Source organism: Poecilia reticulata, linkage group LG22 (genome assembly GCF_000633615.1).
Source record: "Poecilia reticulata strain Guanapo linkage group LG22, Guppy_female_1.0+MT, whole genome shotgun sequence".
NCBI lineage: Eukaryota > Metazoa > Chordata > Actinopteri > Cyprinodontiformes > Poeciliidae > Poecilia > Poecilia reticulata.
This window is the reverse complement of record NC_024352.1, coordinates 8,946,875-8,957,507: the sequence shown is the minus strand read 5'-3', so window position 1 is coordinate 8,957,507 and position 10,633 is coordinate 8,946,875. Positions and strand designations below refer to the sequence as shown.

At 40.4% G+C, this 10,633-nt stretch overlaps 1 protein-coding gene across 1 annotated transcript in view; it reads right to left on the bottom strand.

The window, feature by feature from the left end:
* Window positions 1-10,633, bottom strand: part of syne1b (spectrin repeat containing, nuclear envelope 1b) — a 96,819-nt gene that overhangs the window by 64,455 nt on the left and 21,731 nt on the right. Inside the window, exons 25-41 of the mRNA XM_008399328.2 lie at window positions 10,242-10,376; window positions 9,830-9,988; window positions 9,091-9,299; window positions 8,462-8,570; window positions 8,154-8,318; window positions 7,046-7,213; window positions 6,774-6,950; window positions 5,567-5,707; window positions 5,291-5,451; window positions 4,996-5,146; window positions 4,085-4,312; window positions 3,899-3,997; window positions 3,584-3,771; window positions 2,850-2,973; window positions 2,597-2,763; window positions 2,253-2,406; window positions 173-814 (exon numbers count right to left, since the gene is read on the bottom strand). Coding sequence (XP_008397550.1) covers window positions 173-814; window positions 2,253-2,406; window positions 2,597-2,763; window positions 2,850-2,973; window positions 3,584-3,771; window positions 3,899-3,997; window positions 4,085-4,312; window positions 4,996-5,146; window positions 5,291-5,451; window positions 5,567-5,707; window positions 6,774-6,950; window positions 7,046-7,213; window positions 8,154-8,318; window positions 8,462-8,570; window positions 9,091-9,299; window positions 9,830-9,988; window positions 10,242-10,376 — 3,177 coding nt within the window. The remainder of the gene's footprint in view (window positions 1-172; window positions 815-2,252; window positions 2,407-2,596; window positions 2,764-2,849; window positions 2,974-3,583; window positions 3,772-3,898; window positions 3,998-4,084; window positions 4,313-4,995; window positions 5,147-5,290; window positions 5,452-5,566; window positions 5,708-6,773; window positions 6,951-7,045; window positions 7,214-8,153; window positions 8,319-8,461; window positions 8,571-9,090; window positions 9,300-9,829; window positions 9,989-10,241; window positions 10,377-10,633) is intronic.

Genomic DNA, 10,633 nt, shown 5'->3' with positions numbered 1-10,633 from the left:
ATTAAAAATTGAGTCAGTTTTCTTCTCCTTCACAATAATGCACTACGTTTTTGTGGATCCATCGCACAGAGTCACAGTAAAACACCCAAGTTCATGTGGCAACGCCAAAAACTAGGAGAAAGTTCATGGTGCACGAGTATTTTTACAAGACACTGGCAGAATTTTATGGGACTTTCTTAGCRCCATACCGTTGCTGCAGACCATGCAAGCTGGGCTCTTTGAAGGTCTGGTGGTCGGCTTTTTCCTCGATGTCCTCCACAGCCTTGAGCAGCTGCTCTTTCCGTTGCCTGAATGAAGTCCACAGCACACCCAGGGCCTCGGCTTCGCTTTGCTTCGTACCGAGCAAGTTCCTCACCGTATCCAACTCGGCGCTGAGCAAATCGGCCAGCATGCGGCAGGACTTGCGAGAACCCTCTTCGACTCCAATGTGGAGGTGACCTTTGCAGAGGCTGCTGTCCAGATTGACAGCAGAGGACTCCAGCTCACTGATGTCAGGAATAATGGCAGCGAGCTCCTGCTGCAGCTCCTCTACCCTTCCACGGTCCCAGCTCCCGGCGCTCTCCACCGTCTGCCTGAGACCGCGCAGCACTCCTGCCACCTCGCCGTGGGTCTGCAGGAAGGCCTCCAGCTTTTCCAGGCACTCCAGCTGCAGCTCGGCTAGAYGCTGAGCCTCATGGTAGGACTGGAGGCAGCTTTCTACTCTGTTACGGAGGAGCTGCGCATCAGCTGGCTCACAGATCTTGCAGAGCTTCTCGGTCTGCTCCTCTAAGCTTTGCTTCACGCTGGAGTTCTTTTGCAGGACCAATTTTGTCTCCTGTTAAAGCAAAGAGAACCAGGATAAATAAACTCTGCTCTGAAACAAAACATTATCCTCMAGTTGAGTCTGAGGGCTCACTAAGGACAGCTGTAAAAGCTGGTAAACTAAACCTGGAGGATTTTTAACTTAATTAGCCTCAGCCAGTCAAGTGGAAACTGAAAAATTCAATATTTTTCTAAGCATTGAATGCACCAAAGCACTACCTGGTTTCTCTAACGACAACACTAACTCATTGTGCTACCAAGTTAAGAAGACTTAAAGTTATATAGTAGGAAGAGTTAGTGGATGCACAGCACAGTTACTTTGTTTTATCTGGTTTTCCCAGAGTCAAGGTAAGGAACTACGCAATAATGCTAGCTGCACTGGCCGGGTAATTAATAATATAAAGTGCAAAAGCTGGTTTAAAATGTAATCATCGTGTATTTGTTTAAAAGTATTAGCAAAACCTTTGTCACAGCTTCTTCTCTCTGCTCCGAACATAGACAAAAGACAGCTGAACGCCAGATAAAATGGCAGGAACGCCAGATAAAATAGTTTTAGTGGCGTTGTCAAACTTTTTAAAATTACARTCCTTGTAGAGAAATCGAAATTGGTATGTCAGAGTTTTGAAATCACAAGTCAAAAATCAGACTAGGGCTGTTGTAAACGATTATTTTAGTAATTGAGTAATCTATAGATTTTTCTTACGATTAATCGAGTAATCGGATAAAAACAATTATGAAATAAAATATTGGTAAATCTTCCATACCAGTGTTACTATCGGATATAAACATCAGTCTATTTTTTCCACATTTGAGCTTCCCTACCAGTTACTTTTTTGTAGACCGGGGGAGMAAYACGGGATATTTACGGCTCCTCCGTTCAGAAACTCATCTACCAGCCATGTTCCGCCTCCCGTTTGTTCAGACCGGGATGATACAAGTTTATTGTGCGGTTCGTCCGTAAAGCTGCTCTTACCCTGTAAGCATCAACCCTCAGCCGCCCGCCGTGTTCAGTCTCTCCGCTCACCTGTATAAATCCTTCTCAGCTTCTTCCCGCCGTTCAACCAGCAGCTCCGGAGCAGAAAGGCTGCCGAACTCCCGGCATCGCGCCAGTCATTTTAAGGATGTTTATTGGTCCCACAAAAACGATGAAAACCCGGAATTATCACCAATCAGTAAAATCCCCGCGGGCCGAACTTGAAGATTGGACGTTATGCCGCTAATACGTAGCTTCCGTCAACAACTCAGAGGCGGAAGTCAGAGCTCCGCTCAACGCAAATAATGTTCCGGCTGAAACACGGTGCGCTAAATGATAAAACATAAATTAACGAAGCTTCGAGGCAGGTCAATTTTCCTCGAGGAATTTTAATAATCGAGGTACTCGAATCACTCGAGGAATYGTTTCAGCCCTAAATCAGACACATCTCCATTTTAAACAATGCTCTGGATCTCACCTTTACTTGAGTGGCAGATCCCTGCAGATTGCCGATGTTGATCTGAGAAGCTGTGTGCAGATTTGAAAGTACGGTCTCACTCCACTCAGAGAATTTAAGAAGAGCCTGGTCAAACTGCTCCACCAGCGACGCATGGCTCTGCAGCTCTGTGATTCTGGGAGAGAGAGACGTTTGCTTCACATTTCAATGTATTGGTGTTTASCAGTTTTAGCATTTTCTAATATATTTTCCTCTTTTAGCTGCAGTTAGGTCTCTCAACACATCGGAACAAATCAATAACAATAAATCAAACTTCAACAGAAACCTTGATCCACTACTGGATGTATGTTCTGTCAATGTTTTACCTCTGAGGGATGACTTCYTGTTGGACAAGCAGTCTTTGCTGCAGCATCCCCAGCTCATCTGTTAGCTTCGTAACATTCTCTTCAGGTGCTGTGGGATATAACAACGTTCCCAGAGAGGCCAGGTCTTCATGGGCCTTTTTAAGGGACTCTACCTCAACCTGCAGAGCCTGAAAGAAAAACGTCAACGTGTCTCTGTAACAACAATGTCCTCATTTTAGGTTTAAATCGTAGTCACATTGATGGTTTGTTGTACCTGCAAGTCTTGCATCTCAGTGCGCAGTTTGGCTTTGTCAGAAGACAGACAGTGACTTTCTGGTTTGGATGCAGACTCACTTCTCTCCAGGCAGGACACAAAGTTTGACAGTTGCTTCTCAAACCTGATGCAGAACAGGGACACTTCTGTCTTAAACTGTGAGATTAAAACCTCAGTTTAAACTGTTAGCAGATTGTGTTGTTTTCAGATTAAGGTCTAAGAAGTGATAACTCTAGATTGCGAAGGATTATAATATGTCTACAATCTGCCAAAGCAAAGATGTCTGTCAGGCATTTAATTTTCCTCCTTTTTATTTACTTTATAACTTTCTGAATCAGCTTTTGTGCAGGAATTTGAGTGTTTCCTGAATGAAGGTTTAACACTAATCCACATCACACTTTTGAGATTTTTAATAACGCTTGTCTAGTATGCAAGATTCCAATAAAACACRCTGAAGTTTGCAGTTTGTTGCAAACATGTGAATACATTTCCAAGACATAAGTGTTTAATGTTAGTTAAAAACTTGCAAAAAGAGAAATAAAATCKGTTCAAAAACAGCTGATCTGTTTTAAAAATCTTCAAATTTTAGTTTTTAATGAAACTATGACAAAATTTAAGAATTGTAAAAAAAACTAAAGTGGTATAAATTCAACCATTTCTTAATATATTTCTGCATTTTCATATGTATTAATATAAGGACTATATATGTTAGGTTCATATTCACAAACTCATACTTTTGCCAGGTAGAAAGAAGGTTTTCCAAAGTGCTCTGCTTGTCCTTTGCTTCCTCCAGGGCCTGTTCGTAGCTGGTGTTCAGCTCCGTCACAGCCCGCACCGCGTGCTCCTTGTCACTGATTCGTCTGGCACTGGCTGACAGCGACAGTAAGTTGCCCTTCAGCTGCTCCAGGCACTGACAGACATCCTAGGTAACAACACAAGACATTTACAGTTTGCAGCAGCTGCCTGTGTTAACACATGAAAGAATGACTAGCAGTCCGTTATTTAAAAGAAAAAATCTGTTTATTAACAAAGAAAGCAGATCTTCATACCATGTGGCTCTGAAGGGCTTTGTAAGTCTCAGATGATGAAGTGCAGGATTTAACGGGACTCTCCAGTTTTGCATGAAGCTCACGAAGAGACGCTTKTACCTTTAAGAGAAGCAAGATCGAAACGAATATGTACGCCAACGCCAAATGCAAAGGTTATCCTGTACKAATATGGGTAAACGTATCAACCTCGTTCAAGTTCAGTGTGAACTTTTGCTGGTGAGAGGAGCTTTCCTCCAGCTGCCCGTCAAGTGTCTGAACGCTCTCCTTCAGCTCCTCCCAGTACCTGCCAATTTGGGTCAGACGGGCTTTAATGCGAGCCGCCTCGCCCGAAGACACAAACTGGGCCAGCGCCTGGGAGTCCGTCTCCAGCTGCGACAGGAACTCGGCTCGGTCTTGAAGTTCTGCTCCGACACCCTGACATGCAAAAACGCAGCAAAGTCAAAGATTAGCTGAAGCGCAGTCCTGTATGTTAAAGTAAGATATGAACAGATGCTACATAGTTTCTTGCTAACTTAAACCTAGTAATGTTTTAGTCTTGCAAAATATTTACACAATTCTGACTGTAAGCTTAAGGCAGCTTCCATCCATCTTTACATAACTTAAGATTATTTTTATTGTTCCTGCACAAGAAAAGCAATCCCAGTTTTAAATGGAGGACAAGAATTTCTTTTTAAGTCAAATCTGACTAGGGAACATTTTGTATTTGCTGTGAAAATGATTTTTGACTTACTAGCCAGATTTGAGAGTAGATATTAAATTTTGGATTAGGACTCTATACTTTTACTTCCACTTCATACTTATGCACCACTTTGTGTTGGTTTGTCACATGAGATTTACAAAAAAAAAAAACATTGCAGTTTGCGGTTGTTACAAGGTAAAATGTGCAAATGTTCAACAGCTTTGAAGACTTTTAAAGGTTGAAAATCCCAGAAACCGCAGCAGGTTCCTGCCCTCCTCTGGGTTTCAGACGAATACTGCAGCACAGACAGTCTACCAGCACATGACTACTGTGTGCTTTAAGCCTCATTGATTTCTGATGCAGAGTGCCGTTTCTGTGGCTCAAAAGAACTGTAGCTTAATGTTTAACCATATTTTACCTTAAGTGTTTTGATCTGCTCCTCAAGAGACAAATTAGATGATTTTATTACATCTAGCTGTTTCTCCTTTTCAGATATCCACGAAGAAAATGATTCAAATCCAGCTCCAAATCGATCCCACTGACTTTTCATCTCTTCCAGGCTCTTGACCCTAGGAGAAAAAAAATTGATTAAAGCTGCAAAGAAACAAATAGTGCCCGGAATATATTTGAAAGAGCATGTGTAAATCATTGAGACTGTCCCAATTAAAACATTATTATAATGCATTATTAATACAAGAAGTCTATAAACTTACTCTTTCTTCAGGCCGGTGTCTACTTTGTCCACCTGCTCGCTGAGTGAACGAGCTTGTTGCAGAAGCAGAGATTTGTTTTTTGGACCAAGTTGTATTTCTGTCGCTCTCTTCAACAAGGTGTTCATGTGTAAGACCTCCGCTTTGCACTGCTTCAGCATCACCTGTTCACAACACGGCACGATTTGCATCGCTTCCAGAGAATCCTCCAAAGTTTCCCTCGTACAGTGAGAAAGAAGTCTGAGTGGATTGTTTTAGCTTTTTACTAAATGTACTCACGTTTGCTTGGTCCAGTTCAACGGCGAGGCTCTCTGGGCTGCTGAAATTCAGATCTCTGTCTATTGTGGAGCGGGCTTTGTTGACAAACTCGTGCACTGCTTCCTGCTGACTGTCAAACTCCTGCCAAGCAGCCAGAGTGACCTGAAACACACCAAATTCAATCTCATACAGAAGTATTCACAATGGTTGAAAAAACTAAAATATTCATCTTTAATGATCAGCTAATGGCTCCAAATCCAAGCAACAAGTGTGCGCTAAGTGTGTTATCTCAGAGTTTTGACTCCTAAACCTTGGCTTCCTGGTCGYAATGTGGCGTTACGCTTTGGATTCAGCGTCTAAAAACTCATAGAATCTTTTTAAATAGATCTTGACTCGTTTTTTTTTTTTTTTTCTAATTTCAGTTATCAAAAAAGGGAGACAGAAATCAATCAAAACAAAATCTGAAAGACGTATCAGTTAAAAAATCCCAATTAATTTGTTTTGCTTGTGTTTTATCAAGATAGAGAGTTGAATGCTACTTCTACTTTTCTAAATTATCAATGGAATAACTTTTCATAGTCTGAGATGCTGACCAGCTTTCTGTATTTTTCAATTGGTAATTGRACAATTTTCTTTCAGTGACRTCTTTGAGGTTGGAAAGCCTCCCTGTCGTCATCGTAATCTTCAGCTTTTTCCACAGACTCAGATTCAACTCTGAACTCTGGCTGGACCYTTCCAAAATGTTTATATTACTAACAGTCAAAAGGAGAAGGTTGGTAAAACATAAAAGAAAACTTCAAACTTAAATCTGCCTGAAGCATGGAATAAGTTGTTGGTGATAAAATCCTTTTTTTGTGTGAGGGTGGGTTTTCTTGTAATTTTTACAGATTAAGCTAAAGAAATGAAAACAAACAGTTTTGGGKTTTTTTGCAGCCTGAAACTGCCGAAGCATATATTATCCCTAAAAGAAGTGGGTAAAAAAGAGGGAAATAGGAAATTTGTTATTTATTAACCAAAGCTGAAAAAATGTGGTGGGATTGTAACTTTGACAAAAACAGAAAAATGACTCATTTCTGTGTCATTTTCAAAAGTGATTTTGATTTATAAGAATTATTCCTTTATTAAAATGATCAAACATATCTATTGGAATCTAATAATCGTTGTGTGAAAGGTAGCTTTTATGAAAGTTAAAATAATACTAAATGTTTAAATAATCTCTCCTGCTCACCTCCAGGTTTTGCTCTTGTGAGTCCATACTCTGCTCCATTTTGCTCACTGTGTTTTCTAAGCTCTGCAGGTCCTGCTGCAGAGTCTCTCCCAGCCCCTCTTCAGACTGGAGCTGCTGGCCTCTGGTGATCAGCTGCTGGACGTCCTTCCTTTTCAGCTTTAGGCGCTTTAACTGCTGCTGCGGGTGTCCGAGTACATTCACAATATGAAGKTGATTTCATTAAACGGGAACACAATAAGTAAARAAAAAGGATTCAATCTGTCATGCAATACCTGATGAACAAGCATAAGTTGTTGGGCTTCTCTGGAAGTAGGACAGTCCAGGATTTTGGTCGCCTCGGCCTGTGCTTCTTTCTGCCCTTGAACCAGGTCATYCAAGGTCGTCTGTACTTCCTCTCTGAATTGCACACAGTCCCCCACTGCAAGCACCATCTTCTCAGCCTTGCAAAAAAATAACAGAAAAATAAAAAACGGTGTCTTAAACCACTGTTTATGGTCAACAAAATTAGTCGAGAAGATATTGATGCCATTTTAGGAAACATGGAAAACATAAGAGTCAGATATTACTGCATTTATGATACTAGTTGTGATTATTATCCATTTTTTCCTCACTCATTATTTTCTACCATCACAGATAGGCCTGTCACAATAACAAATTTTGCTGAGCGATTAATTGTCTAAAAAATTATTGCGATAAACGATAATATTGTTTCAAGACCTTTTGACACTAATTTAATGGAAATGACGTAATAATGCATGCGATTTCCTGCCATAGATAGATACACTTTATTTTCAAAAGAACACATAACACTGGAACTGATAAACTAAATAAACAAAACAACCAAAAACAAAAATAAAATGGATTCCCAGTCTCCATTAACAAAAAACGTACTTGAATAAAAACTAAACAATATAAAACCAAAGTGGAAATAAATACTGCATTCAACCAAAAGAGTGCAGATTATGAAGTCTGTGTTGTCCTTCAGTAATCACTAAATTTAAATAGAGAAGATGGGCACATCCGACTACCTAATGCAGTAAGTAGTCTGCAATCTTTGTTTCATATTATGCTCTAACTTTAAAAAATAAATAAAATTACCTCTGGATGTACAGAGCTGATTATTTGTTAAAAGAAATTTAAATAAATATGATGTCATGGTAAGAAAAAGTTGGTTTAATGCTTGGAACCGAGAATGTAATAGTAGACTAAATAAGCAGCCCTTTGCCTGCACAGTATAGTTCAAACTGGTATAGCAATTGTGCAGCTCTAATCATATTCTCCACATTGTCCTCCAAAAATGAAGTCACTGCCTTCAACAACGGAGAGGAAATTGGACCTAAACGTCTCAGAGGTCTTCTAAAAAACACGTGAGTGACTTACCTCAAAGAGAGAGGCAAGGAGACCTTTAAAATCAGCGGAGAGCTTGCTCAGAGTGCTTCCCTGCCTTTGGGCATCACTGTCAGCACAGATTTCAATTAATACAGCCATACGGGCTTTCAGCCAAGCAAGGTTCCCCTCCTGGAGCTCTGCATCATTTCTCAGCTCCTGGAAACAAGAGCAAAAGTTGATGGAACTAACAAGAAAGTGTAATCCTCAGAGTTTCATCTCCTCGGCAGTGACATTGAGAAGTGGGCGTTACGCTGCAAACGACAAACCGTGAAAGAAGCATGGCGAAGAATGTGACTCACCGTTATGGTCGTTTTCACCTGGTGGTACTTTCTGGAGTCGCTGGCTCGGTTCCTCAGCAGCCTCAGCTGACTTTCTTTGGATATAAGCCAACATGAGAGTTCAGCATACCTGTTCAGAAACATGAAAGGGAATAAAGAAACCAATCAGAAAAAGGGGGGGGAATTTAAAAGCTATACGTGCATTTTGACTTGTATATATATATTAAAAAAAAACTCTATTATCAAGAAGCTGTCTGACATATTTTGAAAGTTCAAATGCATTTCTCACAAAGAAATATATACATATATGTTTTTTTTTTGTTTTTTTTTTGAATATATTATATTTAGGATTAGAAGTGAGTATCAGGAGGTGATGTAACAGATAAATACTTTTCAATAATGCAGTTTTACTGTTTTAAACTGGGCAAAAATATTCACACTAACACTAAAAATGCAGCTGCGTCTGTAAAATGCAGCGTAAGAACATGAATTACTTGAGGTACGTAAAAAACGCACAGTCATTCATTCTGTTGAAACACTTCTAGTTTAAAGGTTTTTATCAAGAGGAAGAGAAAAACTTCAACCTGCTTCTTTTCTCGTTTCAGCTTAACTCGTCTCACAAAATGAATATTTTGTTGAAAATACTGCACCTTGCATCATATTCTTTCCATTTATCTTGGTGCTGCATTAACTTCTGATGAGTATTCTCAATTTCCTCCTGAACCTCGACGAAGTCCCTTCTTGCTGTTTCCAGGATCTGGTGAGCTGGATCGGCCTCCGGCAGCTTTTGGCAGAGTTCCTCCATCAACTGTAGCCGTTTCTCACAGATGGACTGAGGGCCCTTCTCCCTAAAAAACGCCTAAAAACCCCCAGCATATTTCAAGAAGAACATGTCAGAACAACACAGTGACCCAGGAAAATATGTCACATTAAAACCACAAACTTCAATGTTATATCATGTTGTACAATTGTTGCCCAGTTGTGAAGCGTGAGATAGAAAGGATATATCATTCTCAGCATTTTTTTTACAAACAAGTCTAAATGTTTTGGCTAAATGTGAACCATGATATGCCAAGAAAACCCAAGAAGGAGCCATCTTGACGTCTGAACGTTGTGGGTTTGCCTCACATAAACCCCAAGCTGACTACCGGATCAGTGTATGAATGTCGGCATGTTTGTGAGTTTCAGGCGCTGAAAGTATCAACCAGGGTGCCTGAATACAAATGTCTTTCTCCTTTCACTTTAAAAGTAAGCAACAAAGTGAAAGTGCTGGTCTGTCACATGAAAATCTCAATAAAAACTTTGACGTTTGTATTTCTGCAGGGCACTGTAATCTTTCTCCACTGGAATAAACAGCACATGTTGGTAAGGCAGCAGTGTTATGCTCACCCTGTGCTCCTTGATGAGCCTCTCACTCCCCATGTTGGCCAGGTGCCGGTTCTCCCTGGTAAGCTCTGCCTGGCACTCCTGCAGCGACGCCATCAGCTTGCTCCTCTCGCCCTCCACCTTCAGGTGCAGGAGGTGAAACGGGGCGTCCGTCTGAATGTCCTGAGGAAAGAGGACAACGCTCATAAAGTCTGCGCTCATATTTATAAAAGAAAATGGTTTCAAGTCACTTTCTCACAGCTGAGGTGTTGGAGAAATTCAACTAAACTCTAAAATTATATTTGACTACGTATTATGACAGAACTATAACAGAGAAGTGAGTATTTAGAATATCTTTGCGAAGTAAGACTGCATCTTTAAGATACCAATATTTATTATCACAAATTGTATGTTTAATGGATTAATTTAAACCAACCTTCCAGTGTTTGTGCAGCTTTCTAACTGTTTCCTGCAGCGACTGCTGCTCCTGCTCGGGTAAAATGTCTGTCAGCTCATCACAAGCCTTAAGGAATGAATTTAAAATCCGCTGGTCGAGCTGTCCRAAGAACTCCTGCAAACAACACCGGGATTTTTTCAGGGTTCACATCCCATCTGAGAGACAGCAGGTCTATTAAACAGGTATGTGCATTAACTGGTCACCGGGTCACAAAACACACGTTTCCTTTTTAGTTCATTCATGTAATTCTTTTGGTAAACATGCTGAAAGTTGCAGTGTAACTTGTAAATGAAGTTAAATTTAACTTTAAACATAGAAACCTTTTTATTTTACTATGTTGCAGTTATTAAAAGACAGTCTGGTTCTAAAAG